This window comes from Megalops cyprinoides, chromosome 20, assembly GCF_013368585.1.
Source record: "Megalops cyprinoides isolate fMegCyp1 chromosome 20, fMegCyp1.pri, whole genome shotgun sequence".
NCBI classification, from domain to species: Eukaryota; Metazoa; Chordata; class Actinopteri; order Elopiformes; family Megalopidae; genus Megalops; species Megalops cyprinoides.
The window spans coordinates 27,161,313-27,182,607 of record NC_050602.1 but is presented as its reverse complement, the minus strand read 5'-3'; the positions used below and the strand labels follow the sequence as shown (position 1 = coordinate 27,182,607).

General features: G+C 52.3%; 1 protein-coding gene across 1 annotated transcript; it reads left to right on the top strand.

Moving 5' to 3' along the window:
- The first annotated feature begins 682 nt into the window (after window positions 1–682).
- Window positions 683–19,760, top strand: LOC118795451 (phosphatidylinositol 3-kinase regulatory subunit gamma-like). Its single transcript, XM_036553921.1, has 15 exons — window positions 683–1,354; window positions 10,046–10,138; window positions 13,100–13,156; window positions 13,733–13,879; window positions 14,521–14,719; window positions 15,683–15,768; window positions 15,958–16,063; window positions 16,162–16,260; window positions 16,512–16,692; window positions 16,955–17,080; window positions 17,180–17,322; window positions 17,672–17,848; window positions 18,422–18,493; window positions 18,807–18,986; window positions 19,547–19,760. The coding sequence occupies exons 1-15, from the start codon at window positions 1,030–1,032 to the stop codon at window positions 19,734–19,736; spliced, it is 2,181 nt and encodes a 726-aa protein (XP_036409814.1). The 5' UTR covers window positions 683–1,029; the 3' UTR covers window positions 19,737–19,760.
- The last annotated feature ends 1,535 nt before the right edge of the window (window positions 19,761–21,295 follow it).

The window sequence follows — 21,295 nt, the reverse complement described above, 5'->3', positions numbered from 1 at the left end:
ACTGTGCTAATCTGGTATCAGCACGAGGGAGGCCTTTTGAAGTTGGAATGTAAAGGGTTTTAATATCGCACTGAATCCCTCATTGTTTCTGACTCTCATTGGCCTGAAATGCCTCATACTGACACACTATTTTTGTACTTCTTTATGCTCCTCACCAGAGACAAGGGTGACCCTGTGTTTATTGTAGAGCCCTGGTGTGTGTGTGTGTGTCTGTGTGTTTATGAACATATTCCTGGAGGCCAGGAAGGAGGGCACTGTCCTCAATTGAATCAACAGTCTGTTGTTCTCTGTTGAAGATACTAAAACATAATGTTAGACAGGAGGGGTTGTGGTTAGGGGAGATTGCTGGCTTGAATCCTGGTTGGAAAACTGCACTGTGTTCTTGACCTGGTATTTAACCCGAATTACCTCTGTAGAGTGCATAGCCCAGCTGTGTGAGTGTGTGAGGGACAGTGTGTAGGTCATACTGGATCAGACTGTGTGCTGAGGAAATGAATGGCTTTTTCCTTTTGGCCCTGTTTTCTGCAGGTAGTGCCGCTTGAGAGCTTCGCAGGTGTGTGACGTGAGCGCCTCCCTCAGGAGGAGTGAGCAGCATTTCCGGCCCCACCTTCAGACAGAAGCGGACCCCCCCTCTGGTTCAGTGCCCCCCCCCCCCCACAGTGCATCTCTGGCTGCTGTGAAGAGCATGTTGCCAACGTGGTCCCTCTGCTCCATCGTTTGGTTAAACAGGGGATTTAAGCTGAGGAAGGTGCTTCACTTCGCCAACACAGGCCAGGACTGAGCGGGCTGCCCGTCTGCGCCCCCTGTCCTCACCCCCTCCCCATCCCTCCCCCCCGCGCCACGGCCACGCCTTCACACGGCCATGCACCTCTGTCTCGGGTGACGGCTTCGGCGTGACCTGTCCAGTGAGAATCCTCAGCCCTGACTCCGCCCTGGGAGGCCGTAACCCTCAGCATCTCCTTCCTCCCTCCGTTACCTTTCTCCGTTACCTCCGTTACCACTGCTGGCAGCCGCTGCGTAATCTGAGGAATGGCCGCGGAGGGCTTCCAATACCGGGCGCTATACGCCTACAGCAGGGACTGGGAGGAGGACATTGACGTGCAGCCGGGGGACGTGCTAATGGTCAGCAAGGCGTCGCTGCTGGCCCTGGGGGTGCCGGAGGGGGATGAGCAGCACCCTGAGAGGGTGGGCTGGATCACGGGGGTCAACGAGCGTACCAAGCAGAGGGGGGACTTCCCCGGGACATACGTCCAGTACGTGGGGCCCGCGATGATGTCACTGCCGTCCAGTCAGCCACGTCTCCAGAGGCCCCTCCCAGCAGTTCCCAGGCCGGCTCCGCCCCCTGCACAGCAAGGTAGGGTTCTGACTCCACCCTCCAGCCATGTGACCTCTGTGTCTCACTTCAGTTTGTTTTTTGTAGTTGTCCCAACCTGTAGTAGATTATGTCTTATGAAGTACAGTAACACAGCTACTATTTATGTAACTATATAGCGACTTGTATCATGCTTCACGAAAATGTTAAATTTCTGAAAACTTCCCACCCGGGCTCCGGAGTGGCTCAGACAGGTAAAGCATTAGTTCACAGAGCAGGCTGAACCCTGTGGCTGTGGCTGGTCCAGCCGTGCCAAATGCCAGCAGCACCCGGGAGCCCCCAGTGGCAGAGCAAATCGGCTCTCTTCCATCAGTGTTAGGAGTGGATAGCCCAAAATAGCCCAAACAGGGTTCCCTCGTCAGCTTCTGGGACCCTGCGACTCTTTAAGGTGCCTGCAAGTGGGGTGCTCCTGTCCACTGACATCATCTGTTTCCTGGTGCACTCTGGGACCTGTAGTGTGAAAGAGACACATGTACACCTACTGTGACTGTCAGTGGATTGTATTTGCCTCAGACTGGCCTTCCGCCAAGTGCAGATATCGTAGTGAGGCGAGCCTGATATGCAGATGGCAGTCACAACATGAAAAGCATAACTTACAACTGGCAATTACAGTAGCCGAGTTAAAAAAATTTGGGGAAAATGCAAAGGAAAAAGCCCACCGTTTGGTCACAGTGCAGCAGCTGTCCGGTGTGCAGAGCTTTTTAAATTGTGAGCATTTGGAGAACGTTAGCAGAACATTATGGGGTTGGGCTTGAGCGTCAATACAGTGAGTGCTATCTTTCCAAAGTTTCAGAACGGTGTGTCCAAGAACAAGGCGTTCTCGTCTCCTCTGACACACGGCGTTTTTGGCCACGCTGTTCCCTCTCAAGGCCTGTGCTGCTCTGCTCTGCAGCGCTGCTTTTCCGCAGACTCCAGCTGCCTCCGCCAGCGCTGGGAGACCAGCCCAAACGGTGCGTGTTTCTGGGTGACAGCCAGCAGGGTGTTTATCCCCCTAATTAGTGGGAATTTCAGAAAATTATGGACTTGTTTATTTTTAGAGGAAATGACAAGACGTGTGGAAGTCAGTGGGCAGTTTTTTTTTTTTTTTTTGGTGGATGTTAAAATATCCCCCAGACGTTACTCAAAATGACAATTTGGGGAAGAAAGAGAACCTCAGATGTCAAATACGCCTTAAAAAAATTAATTGGGTAATTTTAATAAATGGCCTTGCACTTCTGAGTTATGGACGCATGTCTGAGTCTGAGTGCATGCCCCTTCTCTTCTCTGTCTGTTCTTGTCTGTCCCACCTGACTTGCTGAGGTCTGCACTTTAGCTCTGACCTCAGTGTAACCCCGCCGGTGTTCCCCAGACAGCTGCTGGTGTCTGCGGTCAGCTGTGAGCTGACCTGTGGGCAGGTACTACAGGGCTCAGGCACGGCTGTGAGCTGACCTGTGGGCAGGTACTACAGGGCTCAGGCACGGCTGTGAGCTGACCTGTGGGCAGGTATTACAGGGCTCAGACGTGTCTGACCTCAGAGAGGTGCTCCTGCAGGATAGGTGTAGAAGGTTCAGGTGTGATGAACTGAACAGTTTCTGCTGTTGCTGAAAATTTCTTCCCAGTGATATCACCTTACATGTTTATTGACGTTTGAAACTGTCATTGTTGTGTAGCTAATGAGTAGCATTCACTTAAGTAATTCTGCTGTTATGGGATGTTCCACAGCTCTCCCCACACCTCCACCTCCATCTCAACCCCCCCCCCCCCCCCCCAATGGTGTCCTTTGCCCTCCCTCTTCTTTGCTCCTTTTTATGTTTGTCCTTAACCCCCCCCCCTCCCCCATGCACCCTTAAGGAAACGGTAAATCATGGCTGGCTCGGAGGCTTGGTCTGCAGAAAGGGCTTGTATATCAGGTACAGGGTCTCCTGCTGAAGTGGCACGTTCCTCCCCGGTCATGTGACTCTGCTCCAATATTTGCCATCTATTCATTCCCCGTAGAGGAGGGGTGGGGGAGCAGGCAGCCAGCTCCGCGCCTCTCCAAGACCAAACTCTCCACGGCGGAACGAAAATCTCACCTGTTCTGCATCTGCTCAGAGAGCGCGTGCCGTTAGGGTGAGGGGGATTGCGCAGAGGGAGAGAGATAAAGGTCCATTTTCTGCCTGCCGTGTCTCCCAAGGAGGACTGAAACCCCTCTGGAAAACATAGAACCGTTAAAGTACGTTTTCAGTCAAGAGTTGTGCTGTAGTACTGGGAAGGTGGTTTGGTTGGATGTTCCATTTATCAAGATTATAACTTTAATACGTCTTGTGTAGACTTCCTAGCAGCTGTGTGGCTACATTGTCCAAGGTAGTGTTCAGTTCAGGTGTTCAGGTGATCTGAACTACAGGTTTGTAGAAGCGTGTTCACATTTAATACGGAACAAGGGCCTGTGGGTAGCCACAGTGGTCATTTGTGTGTTGTGTGATGGTACCATAAAGAATCAGAGCAGTAATTCAGTGTCTGAGTCACATCCATTGGCCTGTCACACGGCAAGAGGAGTTAGAGGTGCATTATGGGATAGCATGTGTAATGCAGTGATTTCCTTCAAAGCCGCCCGTACGGTATGAAAAATGGATGTGAGGTGTAACTGTCTGAGGACAGCGGCAGTGGAGGGAGGGGATCAGTCTCACCGTAAACCCTGCAGTGCTGAGCCAGGTTCCAGCTTCTCTCACTGGCCTCATGCTTTCATGCCTGTGGAAATGAACCGTGGCTTCGCAGCCCTGTGAACCGCCCCCCCCCCTCCCCCCACACACCGTCTCCCGGCAGCTGTAAAGCATTCGCACTCCGCTCTTCTCAGAAAGAGGAGGCCTCTTGAACGAGTTCCCAGTGCCTTACCAGGGGATCGCTTTCGAAGAATTCGGCGCCGGGCGGGGGAGGCCGTGCCCGTTATAGCTCCTGTGTGTCTTTTCCGTCCGAGATCTGTGGGCTGCGTGAGGAGGGAGAGGTTGCGTTTTTTTCCTCCTGTAGATTTCTCGGTCCGTGGACGAGCCTTGGACGTGCGCTGGGGTCATTTAGCAGGGTTTCGCTTCATGCTGCAGGCTGTTGGACTCCGTCTGTCATTGACTCAGTGTTTGGGTGGGTGGTCCACTTGTTTCTCCCCTCCGCTGTACCGCAGGTCTGTGTTGAAAGGCTGTGGTGAGAGTTTTTGTTTGCGAAGCATGTTTACCAAGCAGGCAAACTCCCACAGCACAGCGGCCGGTTGGCCACACAGGGAGAGTGGGTGGGAAGCGGGAGGCTGAGGGCTTGGGACGGCCCCGGCACGCAGACGGGATGAGGTCAGGCTGGGACCAGCAGCTCGGTCGTGATCGCAGGTGATCATGTGCACGTCCATGGGACGGTGCAGGGGCCGAGTGGAGGATTAGCAGTCACTGTGGAGTCTGGCTGCGTGTGCCAGTGTTTATTAGGAGTCACAGATGAGACAGTATTTTGTTCCGCCAGGATATCGGATGGGTGGATGACTGACCAGACCCCTGTGGGCTGAAATGTTGCCTTGTCTTCGTCTCCCTGGTGTTAGACACCACTCCCTGTGTCTGATCCATACCCGTGGCCAGGAAGCTGGTGAGAGTTTTGAGGTTCGGACTCCCTCATACAGAGCAGCTTTACCTTGCTCATGTCATGCACATGGCCTGCTTGTACAGGTGGATATTTTCTCGGTGAAGTTTTGGCGTGCTTGAGGGTATGGAAGTAGTATGCCCCTCCAGTGAGGAATCAAACCTCCAGCTTTCCTTGCCCTCACTTCTGTCCCTCTGTTTTGCCAGTCTGGTTGATCCTCTGCTCTCTCCCTCCCTCCTTACCTCTTCTCTGGTGAAACGAAGTCAGAATTCCACCATCGTTTACTGAACGAGTTCGCTTGGTTTTTCAGAATCTCTGCCAAGACTGAGGGGAAGGCTGTGGAAGGGGGTGCAGGTCTGCTAGGCTGGTCTGCTACCCTGCTTACTGTCCCGGTGGTAGAGTCTCACCTGTGGAATGCATTTCTGCCACTGTGTGATGTCACAATACCGGGTAGACAGGAAACGGAATGCAGCTTTGTTCTCCTTTGTGTGCATTGGGACTTTTTTCATTAATACGCTTTGTGCTCCCAAATGCCTGGTGCTCACACAGAAGATATTAATTAATCCAGCACGAGCAGCCAGCTGTCTGGAACATTAGTACCACGTCTCCAAAGCTCTTGGACTGAGCCTAAATGGGGTTTGTCAGAAAGGAAGAATTATAGTAAAACTAAATAGCCTATAAAAGAACAGTAATTGCTATGCTGTGCTTGCCTTGCTTTCCAGATCAGCTTTAACTGGCTGCAGCATGGCAGTCTAGCCCCTGAAAGACGTCTCAGTCTGCATCTGATATGTGACAACTTGTATTTAGGCGACGAGAGCTGCATAAATCACAGAGGAGCTACTTTCGCAGATGGGACGTGTTTACCTTGTGACTGCGTTCCCGCAGCGGGTTCTGGAAGCAGAGCAGAGCTTCAGACCTGCCCAGCGTAGCGTGAATGGAGCTGGCTGCCCGGGTCACATGACTCAGCTCCCATTCGCCGCTTCCCAGGACATGTTCAGTTGCAGGCCTGCCAAGAGGCAGACGGCCTTGGCCGCGGTGAGCGGGAAATGATTGGTTGGTTCCTTTTCCAAAAAGCCAGGATGACTTCAGGGCTGCAGCTGCTTTTCCAGAAAGTCGTATTCCTTCTCACGAAACCCAGAGCACAGGGCAGGGCGTTCACTGTGTGTGTGTGTGTGTGTGTGTGTGTGTGTGTGTGTGTGTGTGTGTGTGTGTGTGTGTGTGTGTGTGTGTGTGTGTGTGTGTGTGTGTGTGTGTGTGTGTGTGTGGGGGGGGGATGGGGGTATTGCTTGGGTAAATGAAGGCCCTGAAACACCTCCCTCCATCTCCAGAAAGGCAGTGAGAGGGACATTAGCATGGGAGGATTTGGAGGTGTGTGTGCATTCACACACTCTGAGTGGCCGTACACTCTCAGCTTTTCAGCAAGCCTACAGCTACAGGGGGGGACTGGAGCTACACACACACACTCCACTCAACACACACACACACTCCACTCTACACACACACACACACACACACACTCCACTCTACACACACACACACACACACTCCACTCTACACACACACACACACACACACACACACACTCCACTCTACACACACACACACACACACACACACACACACACTCCACTCTACACACACTCACACACACTCCCCTCTGTATTGTAACAGGCTAATGGCTGGCATGCTGGTGGTGGTGGACGTCATTCAGCTGTACCTGCCACAGGAGCACGTCTCTGTCCAGCTTACAGTTTCAGGCAGGCAGCTCATTCAGAGGGCCTGCCTCTCACTCTGCGGGGCTGTCTGATGCTGGAGCCGCATGCAGATGGAGGCTGGTTTTTGCTTTTCACGCTGAGGCACAGTGCTGGATGAGGGTTGAATAAATGCACCGTGAAGTGACTGCGGTTGAGTGTTTAATGATACCTGTGAGGAGTAAGAGGCGTTTTCTGTGTCGGGTAAAAATGATGAAGGGCACCGCAGGTTGCCGATGGACTGGTAATGGTGGATTATCAAAGCTAAATAAAGACAGCCATGCAAATGCTTAATGCTAAATACTAAACCTAAACGACCGCCACGTATGTTCCAGTCAGTGGTGTATCAGCTGGCTTTTGTGCTTCCTTTCATCATGCTTTCTGGGTCGGATGCATTTTGGTGGCCTTCGCTGCCTCTAACGCGATGTGGTGTTCCGCTGCCAGCTGTCAGCACAGACACAGATAAAGGCTTTTCCATCGGTTCAGACAGACGGACCCTGATCGTTCAGCCTGGGGTGCAGACGTTTGCTCTCGGACAAGCAAATGGGCAACCTGTGTGCATCCAACGTCCATCGCTGTTCAGTAGGCCTGTTGGTCGGCAGAAATGAAAGCGAGATGCCTGGTGAAGCTGGTGTCCTGCTGCCAGCTCTCGCTGCTGTAGCTACACGCAGGAAACAGGAGCGTGAGGTTACAGTACTTACCAGAGGAAGTAAAGGACTGTAATCCAATTTGCTTTCCATTTGTTGAGGTTTTTGTTTTGCAAATAAAGAGCAGATTTGGAACGGGGATGTTAAAGAAAAAAAAACACTGAAATGTGATCTCTGACATCGTAATGTCACTGGCGGAATCCATTATCCTACATATGGGGCAAGGTAATTGCAACTTATGTAGCCTGTAGATGGTGAAAGCTAGCACTGTGCCTTCATTCACCACACGAGGTAAACAGCCAGTTACTCTCAGCCTCTCACTTCTCTTACTTGAACTAATTGATAAATTAGCTTTGTAATTGCTATAATACAACATGATGTTTTTGTAAAAAATATCTTTGTGTGTAATTCCACAGGCCTGTTGGTTTGGTCCAGGAGGTCAGACTGCAAAGTGGGGTCACTGACTGCCGTCATTAGGGAACATCAAAGCGGCAGAGCTGTTGCTGGGAGACAGAGGGCACATCAGCTCAACCAATAATGTGGGAAGTGCTTATTGGCCGATGTGTCGACCGGCCCCACCACGCAAACCAATATGTGCTTTCGCACAGGTCAGAACACAACTGCCCAGTTTCAGGGTCCCTGACCCCCTCAGTGCTGGAACACAGGAAACATGAGTCAGAGTTCCTCCTGGTCTCAGGGTTGTAAATTCCCTTTTTAGCAGTGAAATCACTGTAAAACTTAAATGTGGGGTCAGAATTTTAGAGAGAAAAGCTTAAAATCTGCAAAGCTTAAATCTTGCATTGTGCGGAAGAGAAGAGGAGTGCAGTGTGACCAGAAGCAGTTGTCTTCTGTTTAGTGGTCAGTGGAGCCATTGGCAGTGAACCATTTGTGCTGCTGGCTACGGTTTAAACACACAGAAGCCTTATTGTTATTTATTATCCTGTCATCTTTCACAGCTTTTGTGTGAGTGGTTGGATCATTGTGTTTTCGTCTGTCCTGTCCTTTGCTGGCTGTCCCTGAGAGGTGTACCAGAGGGGAGCCACGAAGGTTGACCGATAGTCGTTATGCGTTTTAATGTGACCATATGGAAAGTAGAAATTTTTGAGGTCTTATGTGTGTGTGCGCGTGCGTGCGTGCGAATGTGTGTGTGAGTGAGTGTGTGTGTGAGTGTGTGTGTGAGTGTGTGTGTGAGTGTGTGTGTGAGTGTGTGTGTGAGTGTGTGTGTGAGTGAGTGTGTGTGTGAGTGAGTGTGTGAGTGAGTGAGTGAGTGCGCATGTGTATGAGTGTGTGTGTGTGTGTGTGAGAGTGCGTGAGCGCGTATGAGTACATTGCGTGCCTGTTCCAGGATCAGTTCTGTGGATTTGAAGGCGGAGAGGCAGGGGTTGGGGGAGGGGAATGCTGAGTGCGGGGGGAGGGAAAGGCTTTTTTTCCTCTTTTCCTTTTACTTTCTCTCTGTTTCTTGGAAAACCACAGCTCACAGAACAGAGCCCTTCAGAGAAGAAGTAATTATTTGAACTTTCTGGTCTGCCTCCTCTACCCAGCACTACAGCAGTGCGGAGGGGGTGACCGTGGCAGTCTGGGTGAAGGGAGAACTGTACCCAAAACAGCAGAGATTAAAAATGAAGGGGGGGGGGGGTCTGTCCCAGCCTGGGAGCAGGAGGAGAGGGAGAGACAGTGAGGGAGGGAGTGAAAGAGAGAAAGAGAGATACTGAGAGACAGAGATGGAGAGAGACAGTGAGAGATGGAGAGAGAGAGACGGAGAGAGAGAGAGAAAGGGAGGGAGAGAGGGAGAGAGAGAGAGAGAGTGAGAGAGAGAGAGAGTCTGCCGGAGACAGAGGGAGAGCGGGCTCTGCGTTTCAGCGCCGGGGAGGGGAGGAATGTGCTGACGCGGCGCTTTGTCTGAACTCCGGTGTGAATAATGTGCAGCGGTCGGGCCCGGCGCTGGCGGCGGCGCTGGCGGCTCAGCTCCGCGCTCATTGTGGCGAGGCCGAAAAGGAGGCCCTGGCGGCCGGCCAGCAGCGTTCTGCCGCTTCAGGGTTTTATTAAATCCTGCATTGTGCTCCACTCACGCAATGGGCTGGGGCCAAGGCAGCGGGCGGGGGTGGGGGCGGGGGGAGGGAAGGAGGGGAGCGCCTCTCTTTTCCCTCTCAGACTTTTTTAAAGGCGCACTTTTAGTTTAGATTTTATTTTAGTTGTGTTTTTGAATCTTTCCATTACCCTCCATGTCTGACTTGCAGTAAACCTCACCAAGGGGACTGAAATAGAAGTGGAAAAGTTGCACAGTAAAAGTTTAGAATCTGTTTCTTTGCATTCTGACACTCACAGAGGCCGGGCAGTCCAAAAAAAAAACCAAAACAAAATGGATAAACTTTAAACTGACTGAAGGTCTGTTTTTTATTGTTCTGATCTGAATCTCATTGTCTGATTTGTTCTGGGTTCTGCACATGAATTGAACAGTTCTGAAACCTTTGTTACTCTGTGATCAGTGGTTACTCCATTTGTCCTTTACCAGATAGTTACTCTGCATCCTTGACATAGAATATATAATATACAGCAGTGTATTGCTGTACTTTCTTCCAAATAGTGCTCTCCCTCCTTCAGTATTGCGTGATACAGTAATTATGGTGATATTACTCATATCCTCAGTGGGATGTTAAATCTCTTCTGTGCTGAAAAGTGTAACCAGTTTTTTTTATTTTTGTTTTCAGCCGTTTCTGTCCTGGACCTGACGGAGCAGTTTTCCCCCCCAGAGTGTGCTCCCCCTGTGCTGGTGAAGTTGGTAGAGGCCATCGAGAAGCAAGGTATGATGGGAAATGCTCTGAGGCTGTAGGTGACAAAAAGAAAGTGGTAGCTGTGTTTGGCAAGAGTGAGTATGTGGTTTAGTTGAAGAAGTGTCCCATCCTCTACGAGCAAGTATTTAAAAAAGGAAATAAGGGTTGCTACCTGTCCTTCCTCAGGAGCCTTTTACCTCCTCTCAGAAGGTTTGGGATGTGGATGGGCCACTTATTATATTTATGTTATACTTATGCACAGTGCTGCTGCTGGCTGCAGTCCGGCTGTGCTTACAGTCAGCCTCACTCTGCAGTCCGGCTGTGCTTACAGTCAGCCTCACTCTGCAGTCCGGCTGTGCTTACAGTCAGCCTCACTCTGCTGTCAGTGCTGTGCTTACAGTCAGCCTCACTCTGCTGTCAGTGCTGTGCTTACAGTCAGCCTCACTCTGTAGTCCGGCTGTGCTTACAGTCAGCCTCACTCTGTAGTCCGGCTGTGCTTACAGTCAGCCTCACTCTGCTGTCAGTGCTGTGCTTACAGTCAGCCTCACTCTGCAGTCCGGCTGTGCTTACAGTCAGCCTCACTCTGCTGTCAGTGCTGTGCTTACAGTCAGCCTCACTCTGCAGTCCGGCTGTGCTTACAGTCAGCCTCACTCTGCTGTCCGGCTGTGCTTACAGTCAGCCTCACTCTGCTGTCAGTGCTGTGCTTACAGTCAGCCTCACTCTGCTGTCAGTGCTGTGCTTACAGTCAGCCTCACTCTGTAGTCCGGCTGTGCTTACAGTCAGCCTCACTCTGCAGTCCGGCTGTGCTTACAGTCAGCCTCACTCTGTAGTCCGGCTGTGCTTACAGTCAGCCTCACTCTGCTGTCAGTGCTGTGCTTACAGTCAGCCTCACTCTGCTGTCAGTGCTGTGCTTACAGTCAGCCTCACTCTGCAGTCAGTGTTCATGGGCTGTGACTACACGGATGGACCCCTTTTGTCAGTACTCTTTTGCCACCTGGTGGTAAGACTAATGTACTGCATTTGTGCTGGGGGAGCCAGCCAGTCAGTGAGAGACACTACCGTTTGTGGAATTGCGTGCTCACAGCAGACATAGTGAGTCTTACCTCTTGAGGAGCAGACATTCTGTTGGTGTAGTTGCAGACCTTAACGCTGAGACACCAGTCTCCCTATAACAGCCCTGCCGATGTGAGTGGGAGAGGTGGTGTGCCTTTCACAGCCACTGAAAGGCAGTGAGGAGCAGCACAGCTCAGGAGTCTGGAGGCTGAGGCCACGTGTTAGTGCCCAACTCGTTAACGAGAGAGAGAGGGAGAGAGACAGTGAAAGAGAGAGAAGGAGAGAGAGAGAGTGAGAGTGAAAGAGAGGGAAAGAGAGAGAGAAGCAGCGTTGCCATGTGAAAACGTGTGCTTTAAAGAGCACGTAGCACCTGTGGATTCTCCGAAATTTCCGTGCCAGAGTGCCGTGCATCAGGTGTTTCTCTTATCTAAATGGCCCCACCTGGCATTATATTTGCCTATAAAAAGCAAAAAGCAGTCTGCCTGACTGAGGGTGGGGCAGGGCTGGTGGGGGGGGGTGTCATCTCGGGTGTTTCTGTAGCACAGGCATTGATCTCTCTGTCCCTCTCAGCCTGGCTGTTTGAGGTGCCTTCCTGCAGGCACAGACCTTTGCGCTTGTGTTAGAGCTTGCACAGTGAGCCTCCCTGACCTCCAGAATACGTGGTGCTGTCAGTCAATCACTGATTTTGAAATCACAGTGCGTTGCCATGGAGAGTAAAGTCTCTTTGATTGGAGAGTTGGGAGTCAGTGATTGACAGCATCCTGTAGCTCCACCCATTCTGGGTTTCATGAAGCTTCGTTGTGTCACCGATGGTAACTGGTTCTGTCTTATTCTCTCTTGGCTTTGGCTCTGGGTGTGAAACGGTCTCTTTCAGTGAAGCCATGATGGGCTTTCTGATCTCTTCCACCTGGCCAGTGCTGCAGTTAGCCAGGCAGAGCTTTGATTCAGGCTATCTGCAGACAGGACAGGAGAATCTCCCCACCCGGGATGGGTCTGTCTCTCTCCCCCCAGAACATGCTCCAGTTATCTGTGAAGCCCACAGTGTTTGATGCTCATCAATCTGTCAGCCAGCAGTTTAGATGCTGTTGTCTCTGAGCACTGGGAGTGAGGCTGAGGAAACTCTGGACTGAATGAACCTACAGCCTCACACAGCAATGGTGTCACTCTCAGGGACGTCTGCCGGTCTCCGCGGGAACCAGTTAAATCCAGCATGAGGGATGGCTCACCGTTAACCGCTGCTCTTAATGTGAAGTTGGTTTGGACCAGTTCTGCTGCTGGGATGTAGCTGACCGTGTTTGCTTGAGTCTCCGTCTCACCATATGGCCAGCAATAACTTTGCACAGCAGTTTCTCAGTAGCTGTGTCACTACTGAGAAGCGGACGCCTGAACCTCTTGGAAAGGAGGCTAGATTGCTGTTGTTGCACTGTGGAATTTGGCTTGTAGCAGAGCTTCCTTCAAACTGTGACAAAGCTTGGCTGCTCCAACTCTACTGAGACCCCAGGAGACCAAATGCCTATCTGGAAAGAACATGTTGCATGAAAAAAAATGGTGTAAAAAATCAGTCTGTTTCAGCTGTAGTAATGCGCTGCAAATGTGAAACTTTATTATGTGGTGTGCGGCTCACAGTGGAATGATGTCGGTGCGGTAATGTGACCTGAGCAGGACTGATGTTGTAGGTTAGTTCAGACCCTTTCTCAGTATAATAGCGGTGTTCAGGGTCTGTGTGATCAGAAATTAGGACTAGAGCACAGCTCCATATGGTGCAGGTATAATCAGTGTCCTGGTTGGCAGGTGTAAACGGCTGCTCAGGTCACCCTCAGGTGGCGTTTTTCCTTTTTGGCTGTAATCCCATGCAGACACACAAGCGCAGCTGTGTGAACAAGCAGGCAGCCCACAGGGTGTCCCAGGGTCTGACTCTGTCCCCTCTCTCTGCTGCAGGGCTGGACTGCGAGACGCTCTACAGGACCGGGGCAGAGAGACAGACCGCGAACAGCGGTAAGATCCTACCCCCCCCCTCAGCGAGGGCGTCGGCATGCCTCTGTGTGCCCTCTCACAGGGCTTCAGTGCATACTCAGCTGTGTGAGTGGATAACGTGCTTACGCAGGTAACCCCCAGTCAGGTAACCCCACTGAGCTAACCTCTGTCAGGTAAGCTCAGTCAGGTAAACTCAGTCAGGTAAGCTGTGAGTAAAAGTGCATTGTATTGACTGGCAGGTGGATTACGCAGGCTTTGAGTCTGTGCCTGTGAGTCCAGGACAGAGCAGAAAGGAAGATAAAGCCTGCAGTTTGTGCATTTTATAGAAGTGATTTGCTGGATTCAATACCTGCTACACAGCCATCATGACTGAGAGATGGGACATCAAATTGTCAGTGTCTGTCTCTGTTCGTTTGCGGTGGCTAAAAGCGACTGAAAATGGTTTTACAGCGAGCTAGAACCCAGGGGGAGTGTCTGGTTGCACAGTGTCAGGCCTATCTGAAGGCCTTTTGGAAAGGGCCGTTCGAGGGGTTGCTGGAGAGCTGGGATCTGCCGTGCCCACAGGTGCCGGCTGACTGACGCTTCCCTTTCTCACAGAGACAGAGTTGCTGGGGGCAGACAGAGGGTCATGTGACATCCAGACTCTCTCAGAGGCCGTGATTGGTTACCTGCAGGACCTGCCCTCCCCTGTAATCCCCGCCTCCGTCCACCAGGAGCTGCAGGCTGCAGTGCAGCAGGGAGCAGGTAGGTGGCGCCAAATCCCCCACTTTAGCACTTCCAGCTGCCAAGTGCAGAAGCTGAAATGCCAGTCAAGGGCTCCACAGCAGCTCAGCAAGGCGCTCGTCTCGGGTGCAGGCCCGTAGCCTAGGCTCAGACCCGGCTGGGTCATCAGCCCACGGTCTCTCAGAGCCCACAGCGGCAGAACACACTGGCCTCGTCCCATCGGGGACGGGTGGGGGCAGGGTGGCCTCGTCTGACCGCTCTCAGGCACGCTGCGACTCCTCAGGCACCGCGGAGTTGGCAGGTGGAGGAGCACCCATCCTCCAGTGAGTGCTCGCCTCCCTGACGTTCTCCGTGTGACTGGCAGAGCCATGAATAGCCGCTGGCTGCATGTGAGTGTAGCGGGCGGCTGCGTTTCTCTCGCTTCAGCGCTCCTGTGTGACTGCAGGGGGTGGAGGGGAAGAGCTTGTAACCGGAAGATTGCTGGTTTGCTTCCCTCAACCGGAAGATTTGCCCAGCAAAAAAAAGAATAAAACAGAATGAGTGTAAAATACTACCCAGGGTAGATATAGTGGGGTAGTTATTGGAGGGGCATGGGGTCAGAACCTGTACAGCAGCACTGCCCCACCCAGGATTTGACCCTGCAACCCTCTGGTCCCTCACAGATGAGTATGCAGCAGACAGCGGCAGCCGGCTGCGCTGCGTCCTGGAGTCCCCCGCCGTCCCCCCCCAGAACCTGCGAACCCTGCAGTACCTTCTGAAGCACCTGGGCCAGGTGTGCCAGGACTCTGACAGGAACGGCCTGGACGCTCGAACCCTGGGCCGCACGTTCGGCCCGCTGCTGTTCCGCACATCCGTGTCCAGGTGAGTGCGCACCTGTCCTGCTGGTGCTAACCCTTTCATTTCCCACAGCTGCCAGGAGGGGTGAGGATCACAGCCCAGGAAATCTGTTACAAACTCATCACCAGCCGCAGACTGAGGATGGAGAGCAGGAAGCAGCTGGTTTCTGTGGCAGAGCAGAAAGTTGTGTGAAACGAGCCCCTCTGTCCCGGCGCTCGATCAGCTCAGCTCTTTCTGGGGTGTGAAAAACTGAAACGCGGGCTGAGCTGGTTAAATATGATTCACTGCATAATGACCTGCTGTTCCCGGAGCAAGCACTGAGGAATGCAGCTTTCCGTGAGAAACACACCGGTTGGGTCTGGGTTCATTACGGGGAAGCTCAGGGGAAAAGCATCGTCAGTTCCAGCCGAGGAGAGCTGATCCCGAGAGTGACTCACTGCTCACGTCTCGGCCCCTGCCCGGGTGCGTGCGTCCCGGTCCGCCGCGGGAGACAGAAAAAATCAAACGAGTTACGAGTGGAAACGGCTCTGAACACAGAGGCAGCTGTGGTCAGAGGCACCCCTCCCAGTGCATGCTGGTCCTGGCCGCGGGTTCGGGGGATCAGGGGTTCAGGGTTTCGTGGTGTGTTTTGACAGGAGAGGCAGAGTTGGTTTCCTGTGGCTTGGAAAAAGGCATGCAAACAGAACAGCTTGGGAAAATCCCTAAAAAACACACACTGGCCTTAACGCCTGCGTAAGAGGGGAAAAAAGACAGTGACTAGTAGCCAGGTGGGCGGAGTCAGGTGACACGTCATCGTCACTGCCCTCGGGTGAATGCGTCAGCTGTGATTAGGCTGGGTTTGCGGTTGACCCAGTTTGGCTTGAGTTGCATAATCGAGTGTTGGCTCTCCTTTTGCTGAGTTTTTGTCCATGATAACCTGCCTCTCTTCACTGGAGTTCCTCCATACCCCATTGGTCATACTGTTCCGTTCCTGTGTTTGATTGTCAGGGTGGAGGCGGAGCCTGGGCTGCCAGCTCTGGTGGTGGAGAGGTTGCTGGTGGAGAGGGTCTGGGAGCAGGAGCAGACCCCCCCAGGTGAGTACCTGCACACACCTCAGTGAGGGCCATTTTCACATGCACATTTTCATGAAACTAAACCTTGGCTGAGTGAGGAAATCCTGCACCCAGCAGACAGACTGACATGTGCTTGCAGCAGAGTGTAGCGGTGTATGAGGTCGGGGACTCCCGCTGTCAGTCACCTCCCCTCTCCACTCTCCCCCCCAGCTCTCCCTCCAAAGCCCCCCAAGAGCAAGGCCATGACCCCCCCTGTCACCAACGGCAACAGCGGTGGTCTGAGCGAGGCGGAGTGGTACTGGGGGGACATTTCCAGGTAAAACTGCCTGCAGCCTTGTGGCTCTCCCTAAAAGACAATGTGTTTGCTTCTGTGTTCGGGCGTGAGCGGCTCTCTGACTCCCGCATCTGTTTCAGAGAGGAAGTGAATGAGAAGATGAGAGACACGGCTGACGGCACCTTCCTGGTCCGAGACGCTTCCAGCAAAGTGCAGGGAGAGTACACACTCACTCTCAGGTAAAACACACCTGCACAGTGCAGAGATAACACACTGACTCTCAGGTAAGACACACCTGCACAGTGCAGAGATAACACACTCACTCTCAGGTAAGACACACCTGCACAGTGCAGAGATAACACACTCACTCTCAGATAGGACACACTCATTCACCGGTGAGACTGATCAGCACAGTGCAGAGAGAGAGCAGACTGACTCTGTGATGTGACTCCTGTCTCTGACTCTGTGTGTGACTCTCTCTGTGTGGCAGGAAGGGGGGGAATAATAAGCTGATAAAGATCTTCCATCGGGGGAGCTGCTATGGCTTCTCTGAGCCGCTCACCTTCCTGTCCGTGGTGGACCTGATCAGTCACTACCGGCACGAGTCCCTGGCACAGTACAACGCCAAGCTCGACACCCGGCTGCTCTACCCCATCTCCAGATTCCAGCAGGTATGGCACCGGTGTGCCGGGCACACCTGCGGGACACCTTCACCCCCCCAATCCTCAGCTGCTCCGCGAGTCGCCGTGTTTCCCTTTTAAAATGAGGGCTCAAAGCTCAGTGTCTGTCTGTTGACTGTCGTTGTCTTCTTCTTCTGTTCCGGTTTGATTTTCTGGTTTAGTGTTGTGTGTGTAATGTGCTCTGTGACACAGCCTTTATTGAGAGCGCTGTAGATTAAAATGGTTGAATGGTTGATTGATGGGTTGTCCTCAGGACCAGGTGGTGAAGGAGGACAATGTGGAGGCAGTCGGCGAGCAGCTGAAGGTTTATCATGAGCAGTACCAGGAGAAGAGTCGTGAGTACGACACCCTGTACGAGGAGTACACCCGCACCTCGCAGGTACGCCCGCGCCCCGCGCCCCGCGCCCCGCGCCCCGCACCCCTCAGAGGAGCGCCTGTGTGTGTGACCGCCTGCGTGACCTCTGACCCCTCTCCCCAGGAGCTGCAGATGAAGCGCACGGCCATAGAGGCCTTCAATGAGACCATCAAGATCTTCGAGGAGCAGTGTGAGACGCAGGAGCGCTACAGCAAGGAGTACATCGAGAAGTTCCGGCGGGAAGGAAACGACAAGGAGATCCAGAGGTAAGGCGAGCCAACCCACACAGAGAGGGATGCTGGGAAACGCTGAGAGACAGCGTGCTCCGCCCACGCAGGGCATCACGAAGCCTCTCTCCCACCGCCGACTTTACATTGCATTACATTATTGACGTTTAGTGGGTGCTCTTATCGGCAGAGCCTGACATAGGTTGCGATTTCTGAGGCAACTGTGGGCTAAATACCTTGCCTACGGGTGCAGCAGCAGTGCTCCGAGCATTTTCTTACTCCACTTTTTTAGTGTGTGTTTCATCCTGTTCTGTTTGCCAGGATCAGTGTTGGATGATCTCTGTATCTGAGAAATGAGTGGAGTTTTTCCTCCCTTCCTGTCCCTCAGGATCCAGAGCAACTCGGAGAAGCTGAAGTCGCGGGTGACGGAGATCCACGACAGCAAGAGGAAGCTGGAGCAGGACCTGCAGCAGCAGGCGGCCGAGAACCGCGAGATTGACAAGCGCATGAACAGCCTGAAGCCCGACCTCATGCAGCTGAGGAAGACCCGCGAGCAGTACCTGGTGTAAGCCTCAGCTGTGCTCTGCGTTCCTCCACCCCGGCACTGCGTTCAGAAATCCCCCTTTAATGGTTTTTACTGCAGAACGCAGATTTATCCGGACACATGTAAAATTATGTCTGTTTTTTAGTGATCCCGCGAGGGGGAGCAGAAGATGATTTAATTATTATACCCTTTGTGCGTGTGTGTGTGTTTGTACATGTGTAGAGTAGCACTTGTAATACTAACAAAACTCAGTGTGCTGATGGTCTGTAATGGGGATGAGTGCTGATGGTTTGGGTTTGTTATGGGGGTGAGTGCTGACGGTTTGGGTTTGTTATGGGGATGAGTGCTGATGGTTTGGGTTTGTTATGGGGGTGAGTGCTGACGGTTTGGGTTTGTTATGGGGGTGAGTTCTGACGGTTTGGGTTTGTTATGGGGATGAGTGCTGACGGTTTGGGTTTGTTATGGGGATGAGTGCTGATGGTTTGGGTTTGTTATGGGGGTGAGTTCTGACGGTTTGGGTTTGTTATGGGGATGAGTGCTGACGGTTTGGGTTTGTTATGGGGATGAGTGCTGATGGTTTCTGGGCTTCTGCAGGTGGCTCACGCAGAAGGGGACGAGACAGAGGAAGATCAACGAGTGGCTGGGCATCAACAACGAAGCTGAGGAGTGAGTATGAGCTCTACCTTCAGTGCAGGGCTTCTGAGGCCTGTACCTCTCCCCTGAATGATGTAGTAGTTTGAGGCCTGTTCGTCTCGCACCTGAATGATGTAGTAGTTTGAGGCCTGTTCGTCTCGCACCTGAATGATGTAGTCGTTTGAGGCCTGTTCGTCTCGCACCTGAAAGTACTCATGCTGATACGGCTCTTACCCCACCTGAGCGGCTGCAGGAGAAGTTGGAAGCAGGTAGCTGCAGGTACACTCTCCTAACGCTCAGCATGACTGGGTTTGGCTGAGAACTTTCTCTCTCTGCCCTCCCCCAGCCTGTACTCGCTGATGGATGACGAAGAGGAGGAGGATCTTCCTCATCATAACGAGCTCACCTGGTACGTGGGGAACATCAAGCGGGCCCAGGCAGAGGAGCTGCTGAGGGGAAAGTGTGATGGCACTTTCCTGATCCGGGACAGCCAGACGCAGAAGGGCAGTTTCGCCTGCTCCGTGGTGTGAGTGTCAGCTACTCCTCTCCATGCAATCAGCCACAGATGCTGTATTTACAGAGCAGATATACAGCTGTGCAGGCCTCTGTCTCATGCACCTCATGTCTGAGAGACACTGCTTGATTTGAGGATGGCTTGTGCTGCCATGTCCCCTCCTGAATATATATAGATATATATATATATATATATATATATATATATATATATATATATAATGGACGCTGACATCATCTTATAAAATAGCAGGGACAGAGCATAATGTTATATACATCTGTTCAGTGAATGCAGTATCTTTGCAGTCAGTGTTACTTGATTTTGGATAGTGAGTTCAAGAATAGATAAGGCCCCCTCCTCCCCATCACCAACCACACAAGGCTTTTTGGCACAGGAAAACTTTTCCTGGAACCCATTTATTTGGGTCAGTTTTATACAGTGCAGCTGTTCATAATTCATCCTTTTTCAGATTAAGTTGGATGAAATTAAATTATAGATTTTCAGCTTTCTGGCCCGCGTTGCTGTGTGTCTCCGCCAGCGTTTTTTTTTTCTCCTCCTCTGTGTGCTTGCAGTGTGGACGGAGACGTCAAGCACTGCGTCATCTACAAGACCGCGACGGGGTACGGCTTCGCCGAGCCCTACAACCTGTACGGCTCGCTGAAGGAGCTGGTGCTGCACTATCGCCACGCATCGCTGGTCCAGCACAACGACTCTCTGAATGTAACCCTCACCAGCCCAGTGCTCAGCCAGCACCACAGATGAGCACCGGGGCGGGGACACCAGCCCCCCCCCCCCCCCCCCCCCCCCCGGATCCCACCAACGGGGACACCCTCCGTGCCAAAACACCCACCGCACATCAATCACCAAGTCGACAGGGACGCTGAGACCCGGAGCCCGTGCTGGAGCGGCCCGTACGCCCCCGGCCCCGGGGGGGGCGTTTCGGGTTTTGGGGGTGTAGGGAAGCTCTGGATTAGGAAGTGGGTTTTTAGAAGGCTGTTAGATTCTCTCAGATCCGTTGCTTTGAGCCTTAGAGCTGCCAGCCTTGCCTGTGTGGGAGTCTGATGAGGAGAGAGGGCTGGCAGCAGCCGCTTCAGACACACTCCTCATAAGCTTTTCATGCCATGAAGCTGCTGTGGATATAGTCTCCTTTTATTCTTTTTTTTGGTGGTTTGTTTTGTTGTATCGTTAGCATACTGTTTGGTGCAGAGGAATTCTTTGGAAGAGATTTCCCGTTTGAGGGAGTGAAGAGGAAGAAGAAGCCCGTTCCAAGATCTCAAAGGGAGAGCAACATGTTGTCTGCCCCGTCTTTGTTGGGGCGTGGGGAAGGGCGGGGCGTGGGTGTGAGTATGCGGGTTTGGTGTGGGGGTGGGGCGGGGGTGGGGGTGGGGTGTGGATGTGGGGATGGGGGTTTGGTGTGGGGGCGGGGTGTGGGTGGGGGCGGGTCGGGCCGTGGGTGTGGAGATGGGGGGTTTGGCGTGGGGGCGGGGTGTGGGTGGGGGCGGGGCGGGCGGCAGACAGATGCTTCCTCTGACAGTGTCTGTGCACCTGCTGGGGTGGAATGCCTGCAGTATCTCAGAAGAGGAGGAAGCTCCCCGAACGTTTTATTTTCTCCCTTTATTTCTCCTTTTATTCTTCTCTTTCCTGTTTCTTCATGGTGACAGACCAGCGCTCCTACAGCACTGGAGCAGAGCAGCTCTGACAGCTGCTGCTGTCTTTGACCTTTGACCTGTCACCGTCCACAGGACTTTCAGAGCCAGCCGCCAGCTGGTTTCGGCAGACCCTCTTCTCTCTTCCTCCTTTGGGTGCTTCCTCATCCTCACATGGAGTATTTTTGACACAAGCCAATTTACAGAGCTGTAGAGTTATTAAAAACAATAAATACTAAATAACACTACACAGCAAGTATGCAACAAAAAGGCAATTTGACTGGCATTTAGAAATCTGATAGCTGAATGGAATTTGCCTTTAACAGAGTGTTTAGTTTCTGTTCCTGCTCTTTCAGAGAAATCTGCCAGGAACCTTCTGCATGGTGTAAAGCTAATGCTAGCCAAATGAAGGACATCTTTTCATGTAACACAACCGACTGCTCCTGCTCCATTGGCACGGATGCAGTGTTAAGAGATTCTTGAAAAGAATGCATGGAAACTTTCCTTCAAATTTATTATCTAAGCACTTATTACTAGTACTGTCAAAGGTGTATGTATATGTTGTATATGCACACACATAGTTATGTATGTGTGTATATATATACATTTGTGTATATATACATATTTACAAATAACAGATTCCTCAGTATAGTTAGAGGTATTATATGTCTCAGT

Excerpts from the sequence above, each read along its gene's own strand:
- LOC118795451 (XM_036553921.1), top strand. The coding sequence starts at position 1,030 with ATGGCCGCGGAGGGCTTCCAATACCGGGCGCTATACGCCTACAGCAGG. Across the intron at positions 15,769-15,957 it reads GCAGGAGCAGACCCCCCCAG|CTCTCCCTCCAAAGCCCCCC; the intron begins GTGAGTACCTGC and ends TCTCCCCCCCAG. Across the intron at positions 16,064-16,161 it reads TACTGGGGGGACATTTCCAG|AGAGGAAGTGAATGAGAAGA; the intron begins GTAAAACTGCCT and ends CATCTGTTTCAG.